The sequence below is a fragment of the Cataglyphis hispanica genome, chromosome 18, assembly GCF_021464435.1.
Source record: "Cataglyphis hispanica isolate Lineage 1 chromosome 18, ULB_Chis1_1.0, whole genome shotgun sequence".
Lineage (NCBI taxonomy): Eukaryota > Metazoa > Arthropoda > Insecta > Hymenoptera > Formicidae > Cataglyphis > Cataglyphis hispanica.
In genome coordinates this window covers 4,651,492-4,669,320 of record NC_065971.1, presented here as the reverse complement: position 1 = coordinate 4,669,320, position 17,829 = coordinate 4,651,492, and the positions used below count along the sequence as shown (strand labels likewise).

Genomic DNA, 17,829 nt, shown 5'->3' with positions numbered 1-17,829 from the left:
GGTGCGTAATCCAGGAACTTCTAGAAAATATTCACAATCCATCGAATATATAAATTGCTTTAGATTATATATATATATATATATATATATATATATATATATATATAATCTTATCATTTATAATTTACGAATCTTTGTCATGGTGACATTATATATTTATTATATTTAAATCAGAATCTTTGTTTATAGATGATATGTATAACTTAGTATTATGTACTTAAAAATTGATTATCAATACCTTGTAGACAATTTCTTATAAAATTGCCTGTAATGTGAATGAATCGAAAGATTCCATATAAGACAATCAACAAAAAAGTTTGATGATTGTACTAGAATTTCATGAGCTGATTTGCACCAATATGGATTAATGCAAATTGAAGGAAATAAATTTTTTTTCTTTTCGTAGGATTAACAAAATTATGAGCTGAAAAAAAATTATAATATTAGTTCGGATATTATTACAGTAATTAACAAATAATTACTAATAATCATTATTTTTAAATTGTAAAAATTTAAAATCCAATCTTCTCTTTGTATGTGTATATTTAAATATTTAATATTCAAATTTTATATATAACATTAAACAGTTAAGTGTAATTTAGACAATACCAGTAAAACTGATACATAAAAATGTAATGCATACATTTCTGCCAATAAACACTTTATCTAAGCGGATATCTAAAAAAAATATGTACATATCATTTAAAGAGTTAAAAGGCAACTTGCTCCATATTAATCTGTGCGATTGGTTTCACAGTTCGAGAAGTATGTCAAGTTTGCAGACAAGATAATCCACTAATATCTTCGCAATGTCCTTGACATAATATTCGAATGTGGAGCAACTTCCAATCAAGTTTGCCAGCGCGGAAGAGGCAGACGCGATGATGGAAATTACACATCTCACAAGGATCACATCTTGCAAATTGTATATACATATTATAATGTAGGTCACGCAATCTTTTCCTTTCGCAATCTTATCAAGGAAACGCATATATCACGAATGCATTTTATGATCGAATGCATGTATGACATCATGCAAGAATGTATCGGTAATATTACGTATAAAAAATTATTATTTCATGCAGACTATTTGCGAATATACACACACAAACCCGAGCCGAAAAAATGTGATTTATGAATTAAACAACGCGTAATCGAGGAATTGTACGCGATCCGATCTAATCGCGATTACAATACATCATTACAATCAGACGCGTTTGCTTACAAATTATTAAATATAAGCGTATAAGTTCTTTTTCGCAAACAGTCACGTGAAAATTCTATTATCACAAGCTGCAGCGGCATACCGGACAAATGAATGATTATTATATAGAATTAGCATCTTTACACATTTATATCTCTTTGCGTTTTCCGTGAACGATATTCTTATGTGCGTGGAATACATGCGAACGAGAGAATATATAAGCGCTACGAATGTTGCATATAAATCAGCATAGACAATGAAAAGGGATCTTCCCCAAGTTCAAAAACGCGCAAACACGTGCGTCATTTCATCAGCATGTGCAGAATCCTAAATCAAGGAAATAAAGATAGAATTTACTACATCTCTGAAATCTCTCAGTGCTCTATTCAGAATCACATCGCAAAAAAAGATGAAAGATCTAGAATCTATCTCATGTGATTGAAACTTGTAAATTTTGAAAAATATCATAGAAATAAAAAATTCTCTGAGATATAAACACATGCAAACAAAGAATCTACAAAATAATAAAAATTTCTCTAAAGAGAATTAATATTACAGTTTATATCTGGAGAATTAAAATCAATTATGACCATAAACATATATAGATTTTTTAGATAAACTCCAAATATTTTACAAAAGATTACAATTGCGCATTATACTATAGATACAAAGATCTAAGATCTTACACTGCAGTTCGTAGAATGACAGGTTTAAGAAAGCAGAAGATACTTTGTAAAATAATTTTGTATCTTCTGCTTTCTAGGAAGTTGAGCATGTTTAAAAAGTTGATCAAATTTAAAAATATATAAATATCATATATAAATATTTATGTATGATGAATAATCGAAGAATAGACTATAAGATATTTTTAATGCTGATCGAAGATGTGTGTGGAAATTCTTCATCAAAAAACGACGTGAAGTCATTACTGGCCGAAGCGGTTTTTCTGAGCGGTAGGGCGGTAGGCTGACGTATATAAAACAGGAGTAAACATCCAGCATCTCTTCATTGCAGTAGTATACTTGTTCGCGATTAGGCAGAAAGAAACCGATTTTGCATCGAGACTCATTTTGACACAATTATTAATTCGCAAAATTGTATTGTTTCATCATTTTTTTAATCGTGCACAATGGAAGAAAGAATACGTATTACAATCTACTATTGAGAACATATTGAAGTGTCTAAGAAAAATGTCACATCGTGTGCTGTGGCTCAGAAAGTGTGAAATTTGAAAGTCATAGTAAAAGAAAACGCGTCGAATCAGTGACACAACGCATCTCATTATATGGTCTTTCGGTGCGTAAATATGTTATCCCTATTTCGTCTACTTCCGTGCACTGTTGTATGAGCCGCTTGTTAGAAATGGTAAATTTAGCAGACATTAATTGCAATTAACAAAATTTTTTCATTCTTTATTTACAGAGCACTTATTTAATACCAGGCTCTACATTATTACAGATATCAAAATTATTGTAAGGAAAATGATAATCGTTTTAATTATAATAATGGAGGAATCAAATATCTTGAGAAACTATAAATAAATATAACAAAATCTTATTCTTTATATGATTTTACAAGAATTCTGTTTTAATAAAAATTTATTTTAAATTATTTGAATGCATTGAAATCTAGAGCTGATGTTTTTATATAAATAACTGAGAGAATCCACAAGATATCAAATTCAAGAGATAATTAAATTCTTTCAGACCTTATTTTAAAGCTTTTCTTTGAAAAATAAAAATATAATATTAAATATAAAAACATAAAATAAATACATAAATTTTAATATATATATATATATATATATATATATATATATATATATATAAATTTTTTAAAAATTTGAAGTGTACTCACAAGAATGGAGAAAATAATCTTCCTTCTCCTTTCAGATCATTACGGGAAGATTATTAAACAATCAAAATTTCCAGGAGATGTAATTAAAATGAAGCTAATCTTTCTACTGTTGTTATTGGTCAGTTCCTCTTTTTGCATACCTTGGCTTAACTTATGGTTTCCCCGACAATCTTCATATGATAATCGAAATATCGGATCTGCGAACGAACAAGATGGTCCTTATCGGCAATATCGTCAAGGCAGAGGCGGTAAAGAACGTTGGAAGCAGATCTGCAGAACGATAAATCCCGATTCGTATGCATTCCCAGGACGCGTACCTTATCCTGCCGCACCTGTATGTCCCTGGTAAAAGAAACTTCCGGTCAACCCTCATATCTGTGCCAAACGCAAACAAGAACTCGTATCATGCGTTAAAAATATGAATTTATTGTAACAATCTATAGCTTCAGACATTATACATCCACTGATTATGAGTATTTCAGTCGGTATGTTTATGTGTGTGTCCATATGTGTGATAATATTAGCAAAGGAATATACATAAATATTCGCGCGATAACACATAGCTATTTACTGTAACGCGTGTAAATGAAGCAAGAAATAATTGTTTACCTGTCGCACACGACAAGCCTTTTGTACACGAATTTTATTATTGTTTTAGTCTCGTTTTTTGGTCCGTGCCTTGTGTCGGATTTAAAAAAAAGTAAACAAATATCTACAATCCACTACAGAGTAAAAAATTGAACGATATAAATAATCCATGAAAACACAGTTTATGGATTAGTGTTTTATACTGCAAAACAAATTCGTGTCAGCACAATCTCTTTTAGTAATAAATTTAAGGTGCGCATATGGAAGTAAGTATCTGTTAATTTAGATACAGCTATTCCGAAGGCTTGTCTATTAATTTATGTAATAAAGACATTTTAAACTTGTTACATTTCTCTAATATATCAATAATATATCAATAATATTCCAAGCTATCTTTATCTTTGCTGTCTTTTACGTACAAAAATAAATTATATACATTATTATACAGTATAATGCAAGTTTACGTTCGATTTTCTTAAAAAATGCACACTTATACAGCGCAATTGTAATAACTGGTATTCTTAAATATCATGTATATTACATGTTTTATATACAGTCCAGAGAGAGGATCACAGAGTTAGTACAGCATGGCAACATAGTACGTACATCGATATTTATGATTTAAGAAAATAACCATCCTACAATTGTCCAAAAGTAAACTGAATATAAAATATAATTTAAATTAAAATATAATTACAAATTGTGTTTTTCTTACTTGTATGTAGTTTATCTATAAAATTATATTTAGAATTTATATTCTTTCTAAAAGAAAAAGATAATATATATAAATCCAAATAAATTGATGTTATTTGTAGTATTATTTCGAACACAATAAATATGATATCACCAACTTATAATGAGTTTTGATATCAACAATAATTACAAAATTGTTTAAAAAATATAATTACTAATTTTTGCCAAAATGAAATATTATGGCATCATATCCATGCTGTTTTATCACGATTCCTCCGACTCTTCTTAAATAAATTATATTATGATAATTATCCGAGCACATTGCTGGATAATTTGGATTATTCTAGAAAATAATTTATTCCTTACTTGAATCACAATGATTTCGTTATTACAAGAGAAAAATCCGCATTGCACTGTTAAAAAACCTTTTGTCGTCCGAGCGAGGAACTTTGGAATCAAGTATGGGAGTGCGAAAAACAATCATTTCCAAACTTGTATTAGGCCGTCCGTGCTTCCGGTGAGAATGCACATATTTGACATAGCCACAGCAGAGATTGTGTCGTGTTGGCCGGAAGGTGGAGTTTCAGGACCGTTCTCTTCTATATTTCTTCCTCTCGCATCACTTACGGATGACGGATTAGAATCATCATCTACTAATACTTCTTGCACAACATTCGTCCCGTCTATTAAACGTAAACTATAAATAGAGAAACGACATCATGATACATCATCGCATAATAATATGATATATATAAGATAAAATTTTATATCAGATTGATTACTGACTCATATGCTAATGAATTTGGCGTGAGACCATCGTTGGCAGCAGGTAAAGCAACGTAAGACGTGGTGGGCCTATTAAAATCCCAGAAACGTAGTCGCATATCGGTGCCACCGGCCAAAAGAAAGCCCGAGCAGTCGATGCATCCGGCGTACATGGCACATACACTATGACCGGCCTGAGTGCGACTCAACGGCGGAGCGCTCGACGCCCACAGAACCATTTGTCGATGGTCAGTCTCCAGATTCCACATTGAAATCTCGTTGTTACCTTGTACCGCCGAAATTATCCATGAATGTTCTGTTGGATGCGTAATGACTTTTCGTACTCTAGCGCCTAAAGAATATATGATAGTGTTAGACAGAATGATGGTGTACTATCAGTAATATTTTAATTTTACACAGGGATAATGGAAATAATCGGCGATAATCTACCTGTCGGATGCTTGATACTCGTTATTGGCAGTTGAAATCTCAAATCCCAACAGGTATGAATACCCGAGCTAGTACCGAGAGTCAACCATTGCTGATGACTATTTACGCAGAATGACGTGATAACTCCGTGTTTCAAATCGTTCTCCAAACGCCATATTGTCCCAGGACATCGCAAATCCCAGCCTACCAACGATCCATATAACGAAGCATACACGAGAACCGATTGAGAGCCGCAATCTAAATATTGAAGATCAACGGCACATCCTTCTTCCTGTTAAATAAATGACAAGCAATAACTCTCTAGAACACTCCCGTTTATCAAATATTTATATTATAAGTAAATCTAAATAAAATATAATTTATAAGTAAATGTCTCATCTCACCTGAAGATCTAATTGACGAGTGCCAATTAGACTCATTTTACTAGAATTTGGCTCAATCCGAAGTACGAATACCGTTCCGGATGTGCTTGCCGAACTAGCTAAAGATTGCCCTTGGTCGCACACGGTTAAGCCAACTAGTGGGCCTCCTCTGTGCATGTATGTTTGCCTATTTAAAATGTATGATAGAAAGTAAATACTATTATTAGAATGACTTGATTTTTAACTTGAGAATGATATAATTATTAAGTGTGAAATAAACGCAGATATTTTTTATAATGTACACAATTGCTCTGAAAAAAAGATATACCTAGAACGATTAGCGATATTTCGTCCTTCCATTTTACTGGCGTCCCAAATTTTAATGCATCCGTCGGAAGAATTACTTGCGAATAAGCTAGTATCTGGTATCGAAACCAATCTATTCACCGCGGCTCGGTGCTCGTGAAGATGCGCGACCGGAATTCCCCGGGGTCTCCAATCTTTTGGCATTGATGTGGAGCCTTTCAGTCAACATCGATAACAAATAAAGAAGCATCTCTCTCGTGATAATCCTATGATACATAGATATATAACTTATGCAAACTGCATATTTTATTTACCGGCTTCGCAGACGTTATTAGCCCAACACTTTGCCCTTAATTTTGCCGTATGTTGTTCCTGCTTTCGATACGTTAATTGCCGTACTTCCAATCGGCATGGTGCGCATCTATCTGCAAAAGCATCAATCTCGTTCAATATATTTTTCCATAGAAATTTTATAAAAATCAATATTATTTCATTATTTTCATTAATTTCACTTACATTGTATGTAGGAGCGTTCGTGAAGTGAATGGTCATTCATAAGAGAGTTAATGCTGGTCATATCTGACAGGCAATGATGAGGAGATAAATGAATATCTCCGCTATGTATGCTCTGATTTGGACTACCACTGCTTCCGGTCATGTCTGACATTTTAACGATAGCATGCTATCGCACACACAATAAAATGATAATAATTATTATAAATTAGCACAGAAAAATATAAAGAGCAAAGAATTATCGGTATGACTTTGTTACCTGAGCATTATCTTGAGCTGCAAACATTGTGCGCCATTCCTGATTCATTGTTGCATATGTGCCAACGGTCTCCGATGTTCTTCGATCTAATCTCTTGAAAGGTGGCAAAGTCAAGTCTCCCTTTGTATCAGGATACAATACCACAACATGATGTCTTATCCTATCCTTCACTGGACTTAACTCCAACTTGCCGTCCGCAGGTTTTATAACATTTTGCTTCGTATCAACGGAACGGTATTTATTGATCTTCATCAAGTGTGGTTTCATAATCAGCAACTGATCCTCAACTGCCTCTGTCATCGATTCCGAACTCAGTCGCCTAAAAAGCTGAAAAAGACATGCTTGTAAATTTTTTTGCAGTTTGGTAATAAGGACTAAAAAATAATTTATAACTTTATTCAAATTTTTTTCAAAACATACATGATAAATGCACATTTTTTTATATATTATTTTAATATTTAATACTTCATGACATTAACAATATATTAATAATTTTATTGTGTAATAACAGATTTTTCAATGTTATTTTGAGTACATATAATCGACATTACTTACGTTTCGTAAAGACGTACTCATATCGTTATATTGTGGTGGCACGACACCCATTACAGCTTTTGCTCTGGCTGCCTGTCTTTGTTCAAGTACCTGAAACAACTCCTCCACATCATTATATTTTACTACAGAATCGTACACTATTCTGGATATGGGAGAAACGAGAGCCTCCAGCAATAAAATCTCCTTTTCTATCTGAATCAAGGAGTGCTTTAAATATGGTTGCAGCATCGTCTGAACTTTACATTGAACGTCTACTACGTTCAAAGTCCTCGCCGCCGCGGATATAAAGCCGACGGTTGCATGACGAATCCATAAATTTGGATGGACCTATAAAGATTACATGTATAAATTGATCAATAAAATACAGAGCAATATATATCATGTCAATAAAATACAAAAGAATATTTTAAATCAATCTTATTTTACAGCCACAGATTTTCTTTCACAAATTTAAACAAAATTTTTTTAACGAAAATTAAAAAAGCTTATGTTTCTACCAAACATAATATATTTAATATATTTATACTTTTAACGTTAAATACTTTAACAATTTTCTAAACCGTAAATTAAATTTTTCAAAGACATATTTGCTTAAAATAATATCCTAAAACTTATCAAATTTTTTGCCACTTAAAAATTCATTATCTTTAAATCACCACAACATAAATTTGTCGGTTTGATAAAAGAGAAAAATAATTCTAAAAAAATCCTTTATAAAACAAAACTATTGAAAAAAGGAAAATCTTATTAGATAAAAGAATATAACTAAAATTATATCAAAAATTTATCAAATACTATCATATAATAATACAGATAAAACATACCAGAAAAACCATAGTTTCTGATAACAGTTGATAGAGAGCAGATTTATGCAGTAGACCTAATTCTGTAAGCGTCGCCATAGCATTTATGGCCTTTGTGGTTACAAATTCTTCAGGATCAGATAAACCTTGCTGCAGAAGTGGCATTAATATAGGGCTACTATGCCAACCAACATATGCAGCCACACCCACTATGCATTCAAAGAAGGAACCTCTCAATTCCCTGTCCTCCTTGTCGTTTAAAAATGTGATAACATGACTGAGCAAAATGTCATTTGCTTTTTGTTTGCCAAAGAATACACACAATTTATTTATTCCATTCTCCATCAAAGTCTGTTTCACTAAATTTTGGGGGTCTGTTAACAACATTGAAACTGATTGTTGAACCTGAATAAAAAGGAAAAATATGAGAAAAATTATTAAGATAAACTAAGTTAATTTAATTATATGTGCTTGAATATATGTGTTTCAATTGATTCAAACAATAAAAATTCCATGAATTACATTATTTTACTCTATGAAATATGAAAAATATTATCTGTACCATTTCATGCAAGGTTTGCAGTTCACTGTCGTAACTGGGCTTTGGTCCCTCTTTGTTGTTCAAGTTAGACAGATGAGCATTCTCTAGATAACGTAAAGCGATATGTGCCAAATGTGCAATATTTTCCGCATAAGCTGCTCTAACGATAACTGCCTCATCTTGAGTTATGTGCGCTAAACCTGGTAAAATGTATTCAGGGAATATATTCACATCTGAAGATGGTATCGATTTCACAAGATGTAAACACTTTGTCAAAGTATGTATCGCCGATACTCTTACTCGCGGTGCCGGATCGTGGACCAGATGGAACTATAAAAAAGATTATAAGAATTATGTACTACAATTAATAATATAAAAGAACACATACAACAATTAATTCATGAATAATATCTAAAAATTTTTTACTTAACTTAATAAATATAAATTTGAATAATATTTATTTTAATATACTTCGATTTGAACAATTTCAAAATGCACTGGTACAATAATACTTACAATGTAAGGTAATATTCTATCAAGAATTGTCTCATCGGAAACATTTTCAGCTAGTTCTAATAATATTTCTAAACTATATAATTTAGATTGCGAATGATGCAGTCCTCTTATGCAAGATGTAACAAGTTGAGTTATGATAACGAGTCCCTCCAAAATGTCAGTCGAAGCCGAAACTGGTTTCTGGGATTCTTCATCGCACATTTGTTTACAATCCACAGATGTTTTAAGTTCTGATTCCACTTCTACTTGACTTTCAGTACCAATATCTTGAGTTGTATTCTTCATATCAAGTTGATTCAAATCAGTCTTATCAGAGCTTTGATCGCTGTCGACTTCTACCATAGTATTTTCCTCACTGTGACCAGAATCGTCCTTAATGGATTCCATGTTACTTTCACATTGACTAGATTTTGTTTCTGTAGATTTCATCCTCGTTCGTTCATTTTCTTCTGCTCTTAATATACTTATAATATTGCCAATGTCCTTTTTTAACCTAGTTATTTTTTCGTCCGGTGATAAAATCGGAGCGGCAGAAAAAATTAGCATATAAGACTGCAGAAAGGAATAAAAATATTCAGGAAAAATGATACCGCGTGCTTGAGCCAGATAAATTTCAGCACTCTTCCTGTTTAGCGGATTTCTCTCGAGCATTGACCCAAGCAACTCTCGTATTCCTGGGTCATCTATACTGTCCAAGTGTTTGTTCACTGAATATTCATTGTTCCTATATGCTTGATATTTCAATATATACAACTTTAATAGTTAGTGAAATTTTTTGCATTTATTATATAAGACTGGTTTTTTTTTTGTTCTATATTTTGTATATTATTTTTTATTCATAATTCAAAAAACAAGGAGAAAAAAGATTTAAGAATAGTAATATACATAGTAATCTAAATTTGATGTTAATTAAATATTAAGAAAAATTCTTAAATTTTTCTTAAAGGTCTCTAATTTAAATGTTAAAATAAAATAGTATTTCTAAAACCAATCCTATCAATAGCAACTAGATTAAACAATATATACCTAAAAGCTGTGAAAAATCAAATGGTGGATGTCCTTCATTATACAATTCCGTTAAAGCACATCCTGCAGAAAAGATATCCATCATGGGATGTAGATCGCCCGTTTTTACTTCTTGTTCTGGCAATAACAATGTATTGCTTAATTCTGAAGATAATGTTTTCACAAATCGTTCAGGCGCTATGTAACAAGTTCTGAAAATATTAAAAAGTACAAATTATATTATTTAAAATGTATTATTACAAATTATATTATTACAAAAAAAAAAGATATTTGTTAATAAAGTTTAATAAAAGCTTTAAGAAAATTTTACCTTCTCCTGGAAGTATCAAAGAAATACGAGAAATCCGCAGGATTATCTTCTGGTAAATATGTTGGTTTAAAACTAGCAAAATCTGTCAGTAATACCCAGTTCCAACTGGTTATCATAATGTTTTCCAGTTTTATGTCACCATGGCAAACTCCAAACTATATATATAAAAGAAAATAATTTAATTTTTATATATTTTTATTAAAATAAATAAGCAATTCAGACAAGAACTAACAAAACAATAAATGATTTGAAGAATTTTCTTGATTTTTTGTATGCTATTTTGAATAGTCTCTTTCGAAGGTTTAATTACCTTATGAACTTGATGAAGAGCATACAATACTTGGAAAGTAATCCACTTTTTTTCAATGCTTGTTAAAAATGGTCTAGTGCTGATTCTGTCATAAAGAGAATATTTTACGTATTCCCGCATTATTGAGCCTGCTTTTTCTGTAAGCTAATCCAAACATATAATCAATTCCAATTTCTATAAAACTAGACATATTTATTATTATGATGCTCACAATCATTCGTTGAAATGGTAGGCAGTTGACAGCTGAGGCTAGCTTTGATCTAATCTCCTCTAGCTTGTCCTTATAGGTAGATAATGGCAATGTTGGATCATGAATTGCAAATACTTTTACAACTATCAGGCCTTCTTGGCTGCGAGCTCGAGCCACTTTGAAAAATCTAGTACTTCCTAAGCTAAAAATGACAAGAAATTTTGTAAATTAGTAGCTATATTACTTAATACTTTATTTCATAATTTTATCATTTTTTTTTATCTTATCTTTTATATAACAATATTTCATCTTATCATAATAATAAATCATATTTCTTTAAAATGTTTCTACATATTGCGGCATCTTGAACATATTGTTAATAATACATTAATGTACATAATATAAATCGTGTAAAAACCATAAAATACAATGAAGAATTGTCAACAGATAGTAGAATATCGTACATATTTAATAATGTTGTTTGATAATATATTATTATCAGTAACAACATGAATTATTCGTACGTAATTATTAGCGTAATGAGCTATCTTTATTATAAGACAGAATGCTTCAATATGAATCAACGATTTGATAATTGTTCATATTATACTCTACTAGCAAAATGTATATTCAAAGTGGAATAATTTGATAAATGTACTTACTTTACGTCGAACAATAAATCGCTATGATCCGTCAAATAATGTTCTACTGGAAAAATTTGGCTAGGCGCAATGCCCACTAATTGATTACCCATTTTGCTGCTAAGATAAAGTTTAGACAAAACTAATATATTCACTCTCGGCATCCATTTTTCCCGATTTTTCGCATCTTACAGATGCAATGTAGCCAATCCCAATCTCGGATTTGAGAATCTAGTACTTTTGTCGTGTATAAAATGTACCCTCTTAGCCTATAGCGCTTTAAATTAGCGCGAAATTTCAAATAAGAGAAACAGTTTTGTGCAATTCCAAGCCAATACATTTTGTAATATTTATATAAATAATTTTGGAATTTTTATTTAATTTCTCTCAAAACAGTGTCTTAAATAATTAGTTAAATAAATTTAAATAAAAAGTTAAATAGTTTATATTAAGAGTTATAAATGTGTCATATTTTTGTAACTTTTATATAAGAAATATTAGAGAAAAAGAAATAATATATTTCAAATTATATTATTTAATAAGATTTAATAATTTGATCAATATGATATTACATTAATAATAATCTGCAAGCCTTAATACAGATTCTATGCCACCAAATATTATTGTAGTCTGGTAGCTATCTATGGCGAAAATCGGCTTGCTTACACTGATACTTCCCATTACCTGTATTAAAAATAATTAGTGAAGTAAAAAATAATTTTATTGCCATCTTTTCAGAACATTAATTAAAGATATTTATTATATCTAATATTATATCTAATATACAAATAATTGTCTTTTCTTTTTACCTTCTTGTAATCTGAATCTATTTAATATAATCATGAATGACAAATAGTACAAACCTTCTTTTCTCTTAAACTAATCATTTCAAGTGCACCAGTACCAGAGCCTCCAGTCAAGATAAGATCACCGTAGGGATCCCCATCGAAATATTGTACTGCGTAAAGAAATTCGCCATTCAAAGTCGACAATCTATTTTGCGGATTTATCGTTTCGATGAGTTTCGCGCTCATCAAATCCCATATTTGTAGACTATCACGCACTACCCAAGAGCCAGTAAGAATGCGCGTTTCCTAATAAACAACATATGAAAAAGTGCATTATAATATAGTTTTTATTGTTAAATGTAGATATCAATTTATCAATGAGAAACAAAAAAAATCTTACACATATATCAATAGCATCACCACATATATGAGGACCTTTGATTACCCTCATCGAACCAGTCGAAACTCTGATATCCCAAATCTAAAAGTGTATTCTAAAAGTCAATTCAATTGTTTTATATTATTTAAAAAAAAATCTTTTAATCTAATTTAAAAAATTATTTATCTATTTGCAGAAGTATCATCTATCTAAAAAAGGAAAAAAATAAAGAGATATTTATTATTATCATATATATTTAAAAAATACTTTCAATTATATATATATCTTATAAGAACTTACTCTAACAGTATCATCCCATCCACCAGTAATAATCAGATCAGGATATTCATTGTGAAATCTTGAAGCAAATATTCTCATTCGATGAAAGTTTGTAGCTTTACTTTCTATCAATTCTTCTTCATTTCTTTTATATTCTAATATCAACTACAATAAATTTATATTAACATTTAAAATATTGTTTTTATGTATTTTATATTTCAGTAAAAAATTTATAAATATATACAAATAATTAAATTTATCAATAATTATAACTGACAATAAATATTTAATAATATTAACTTTAGTGGTTCGTGCATCATAAAGGCGAACAGTTGCATCTTTACCACCAGAGACCAAATAATCTCCTGTGATACTCACATCTATTGTATTCACTTCATTTTTAAGCTCTACATAGATGAATTTAAATTGAAAAATAATGTTATATGTAATGCAATTATGAATGTATTTCATTTACCAAAGATAAATCTAGAAAACTCTTTAGTATGTGTGTTACACATAAAAATATTTCCACAGGCACTGGAAGCATAGAAAATCTCTTTGTGTACAGGATTAAATCTACAGCACATGACTGGCATTGAAATTTCCAGACCAGATTTAAGTGTAGCTGTTAATTCACCAGTCTCACCATTCCGGATCTATTAAATGTTGCATAATAAGAATGTCACAATTTTAATTTAAACATATTCTATGTATATTATATTATAAAACAATTATCACTTGAATAGCACCACTTCCAAAGCCTGTGGCTATAAATTCACCAGTTTTAGAAAACCGTGAGGTATAGAGACCCTGTAAGTTCTCAGTAAAGCGTACTTCATATCGTTTTTGCAACTCCATATCTCGGGATATGTCTATATCCTATTTATAAGAAAAGATGCTTCAATGAAAAAAGTATAAGAGTTTGTAATTAATATTTAAATAATTTTAGTTTCACAATTCGCATAATTATAATAATCATGCAGCTTACATCAATAGTAAATTTCATTTTTTTTCAGAAAACTTAATCATTAATAAATATTTCTATATAATTATACAGAATTCTCACCTGCCTTTCTTCACTTTTGCTATCCTCTTTGAAATTAAAATAGAATATAATCAGATATTTTAATACAAAGAAATGATAAATTGGCATATGAATATTGAGCAAGCTATACAATAAAAAAAAAAATAAAAAATAAAAAAGTTGATAATTAAATAATAAAAGATAAAACCTTCATCATTATATTTGCCAAGATATCTGTGTCCATAATGTTGTTGATCTTTTAATTCGGTAGGATCCATGTTCTTTCACAGTTTTAAATATTTAATTAAGAACATTTTCTCTTTTGATTAATTATTAAACGCAGTCGTTTAAATAAATTATGTTATAATTATGTTATTTTGAAGGTGTGTGCATGGAAATCAGCATTTTTAAGAATTGAAGATAATCATGAATTTAGCTTCTCGATATCGCTGCACTCAATAAATATATGAGTTTCCTTTCTATATGTATAACTTCTAATGTAGTACGGACACGCACCAAAAAGCAATTTAACCGACAGTGTCGAATAGTGGATACATGTTTCCAATTTCTAAAAGTGGATGTAATGGCGCTACTGTACATACAGAGTACGGAAAACGTCGCACGAAGAATGCTTCTCAAACTTCTCTTTGTCACAAGTGACAAGATGGCACGTCAGCAGCAGGACGTCGATGAGCTTTTTGACGTTAGAAATCACTTTTACATCGGCAATTACCAGCAATGCATTAACGAGGCGCAAAAAATCAAGGCAAAGTTCTTTCTAATTTATATTCCTCTCATAAACACAATGTCATGCGTTACTTTTACGTTTAGATTTTTTATACGAACGACAGCTACTGTTCCTCTTAGCAGACGCTTTCTCGCCTTGCAATACCGATCTCTTTCTCTAGAATTACTTTTATCTTTAAAGTTAATCATATGCAGTTATGATATATTCATAAAATTTTATCTTCGGTGTGAAAACAGAAGCTGAGTATTGGAGATTTATTAAAATATTTGAATTTAAAATATATATATGCTGCTTGTATATATATAACGTCATTCTCCAGATTTAAAGATTCTCTTAAAGTTTTTTATAGCTTTAAATAGAACAACAAACTTTCAGTAATCTTGCAGAAATCTAATTTGCAATAATAATCAAGTAATTAACATTGAAATTCTAAACATTGGGGACTAGTTAATAAATAGAAGATAAATAATTACTTTTTGCTTGATAAAAAATTATTCCTCTAAATTTACATATAAAAGAAAGTGTAGCATAATTCAAAAATATACTGTATATGTATATTGTTTTTATCATTTATTAATATATTGTTCGATATTGTAAATCTGTTTCAAAGTCATAAATGCAAATTGCTTTACTTGATTTTGTTTTTTTTCACAGCCATCTTCTCCAGAAGTGACTATGGAGCGCGATGTGCTCCTCTATCGCGCCTATATAGCGCAAAGAAAATTCCGTGTGGTATTAGATGAAATCAACAATTTGTCCCCACCAGAATTACAACCATTAAAGACCTTAGCTGACTATTTTGCTAACCCGCATCATCGCGAGGCCATAATAGCTGAACTTGACAAGGAAGCTAGTCATCCAAATTTTGATAATCATAATTTTCTGATCGTAGCCGCGACCATTTATTATCACGAAAAGAATCTAGAGGCTGCTCTTCGAATATTACATGACGTGGATCATTTGGAATGCATGGCACTGACATTGCAAATATATCTCAAAATGGATCGTCCAGATCTAGCTCGTAAAGAGCTAAAGACGATGCAGGAGAAGGATGATGATGCTACTTTGACTCAACTTGCTCAAGCATGGGTTAATATTACTAGTGGTGGTGACAAATTGCAAGATGCTTATTACATTTTTCAGGTGAAAAAGAATTAACTCTTTATTTTATATAAAGCGGTATTTTATTGATATTTAAATTTGCTTTACTAAGCTTTACTTGCTTACTAAAAGAATGTTGTCTCACTATGTATAAATTATTTCAGGAGATGATTGACAAACATTCCAGTACAAGCATGTTATTGAATGGACAAGCTACTTGTTTTATTGGACAAGCTAAATACGAGGAGGCGGAGACGGCTTTGCAAGAGTCGCTTGATAAAGACAGTAATAATCCAGATACGTTGATCAATATGATTGTTCTTTCTCAGCATATGGGCAAACCACCAGAAGTGGCAAATCGTTATCTAAGTCAGTTAAAAGATTCCCATTTGGAACATCCTTTCGTTAAGGAATATTTGCAAAAAGAGATAGAATTCCATAGACTTAAGGAACAATATTCATCTTCCGCCTGAGTTCCACTTAGCAGATTGTGGCATTCTGTGGGATAGGCTTGATCGAATCTTGATTATAAATGAATTCAAGCAAAGACTAAATAAGTGATTCCATTGATGGCCTCCAATGAGTAAAGTTTATTCTGTTTAAGTAAACAAATTTTTGAAGTTGCAATATTGAAATAGATTCTGATGTAGGTATGCAGTGCATTTAAAACTTAGCACTTTAATTATTAAAATATACTTTTTTGTTATTGTTTTATTTATATCGAAGATGAAATGAGGTATGATCACGAAATATTGACTCTTAGAAGAATTCATGATTCAGTTTTCATAATGATGTGCATATATTGGGATTTTACAAACATTCTAACAATTTCTCGTAGAATAAAAAATAATGCGCGAACTTATATATATATATATATATATATATATATATATATATATATATATATATATATATAAATAGAAATCTCTCTTTTATAGATATACATATTATTTTTCAATATTAAAATATTTCGTTTTTATATTAAAATAAATATATGGAAAATAAATAGGGATATGGAAAAGTTGTATGGAAACAATGTAGACTTGAAATTGTAAGAATGGAATCATATGTGACTGAAGAAACCACTTCTTTTATCCATTTTATCCTAGTATTATACTCTCATCATACATAATCAATATATAACAAAAATATGGCTGCCATTTTATAAAATTATCCAAACTAAATAAACATTATTAGCTAGTTTCACATGGAATTATCTCTTCGTATAATATTTGTATTATCCATTTAGAGGTGTACAGATAAACGAATTAGAATAAAATATTTCATACATTATAAATATATATAAGCCAAAAGAGAGAGAATTACTTTCTTTTACTTTTTAAATTGTTCCTGAATTCTTTTAAATATCCTCACAACTATGAGAAATAAAGTCTTTTCGTTAATTATATATTTCTGTAAAACTTAATTCATTAAACAATCTATTAATAAATTTGTAAATATATTTCTTTCGCATACATGTGTATGGAAAACATTTATTTAGATTTATTATGCATGTATATATGCACAATTAAGAAATCTTTTGGAATAATCATTTAATATAAAACTTATAAATAATCAAGTAGTTAACAAAAATAAACGATTAAGTTTCAAAATAAAAATT

General features: G+C 30.2%; 3 protein-coding genes and 1 long non-coding RNA gene across 5 annotated transcripts; 2 read left to right on the top strand and 2 right to left on the bottom strand.

The window, feature by feature from the left end:
• Positions 1–2,084: 2,084 nt before the first annotated feature.
• LOC126856329 (uncharacterized) lies at positions 2,085–3,770 on the top strand. Its single transcript, XR_007688348.1, has 2 exons — positions 2,085–2,500; positions 3,097–3,770. It is a non-coding gene; the product is annotated as an uncharacterized LOC126856329 (long non-coding RNA).
• LOC126856242 (phosphoinositide 3-kinase regulatory subunit 4) lies at positions 3,280–12,063 on the bottom strand. 2 transcript variants are annotated; one of them, XR_007688340.1, is made up of 18 exons: positions 11,911–12,063; positions 11,270–11,450; positions 11,059–11,202; positions 10,749–10,903; positions 10,439–10,629; positions 9,413–10,143; positions 8,918–9,226; positions 8,377–8,760; positions 7,553–7,879; positions 6,998–7,324; positions 6,742–6,907; positions 6,540–6,650; positions 6,248–6,440; positions 5,941–6,106; positions 5,558–5,828; positions 5,129–5,459; positions 4,709–5,039; positions 3,280–3,403 (listed from the first exon to the last, which is right to left on the bottom strand). XR_007688340.1 is itself a non-coding variant. In XM_050604584.1 (17 exons), exons 1-17 carry the CDS (start codon positions 12,051–12,053, stop codon positions 4,823–4,825), a joined length of 4,347 nt encoding a protein of 1,448 aa, XP_050460541.1. In that variant the 5' UTR covers positions 12,054–12,063; the 3' UTR covers positions 3,467–4,822. The 2 variants fall into 2 exon arrangements, 1 of the variants encoding a protein (XP_050460541.1); XM_050604584.1 differs by lacking the exon at positions 3,280–3,403 and having other exon boundaries at positions 3,467–5,039.
• A 364-nt stretch (positions 12,064–12,427) lies between these two features.
• Positions 12,428–14,799, bottom strand: LOC126856289 (WD repeat-containing protein 38-like). The gene is made up of 9 exons (XM_050604688.1): positions 14,568–14,799; positions 14,402–14,427; positions 14,074–14,214; positions 13,811–13,991; positions 13,636–13,742; positions 13,357–13,500; positions 13,078–13,158; positions 12,753–12,983; positions 12,428–12,573 (listed from the first exon to the last, which is right to left on the bottom strand). Exons 1-9 carry the CDS (start codon positions 14,635–14,637, stop codon positions 12,463–12,465), a joined length of 1,092 nt encoding a protein of 363 aa, XP_050460645.1. The 5' UTR covers positions 14,638–14,799; the 3' UTR covers positions 12,428–12,462.
• Positions 14,800–14,973: 174 nt separating this feature from the next.
• LOC126856296 (coatomer subunit epsilon) lies at positions 14,974–17,616 on the top strand. Its single transcript, XM_050604700.1, has 3 exons — positions 14,974–15,125; positions 15,762–16,250; positions 16,373–17,616. Exons 1-3 carry the CDS (start codon positions 14,988–14,990, stop codon positions 16,679–16,681), a joined length of 936 nt encoding a protein of 311 aa, XP_050460657.1. The 5' UTR covers positions 14,974–14,987; the 3' UTR covers positions 16,682–17,616.
• The last annotated feature ends 213 nt before the right edge of the window (positions 17,617–17,829 follow it).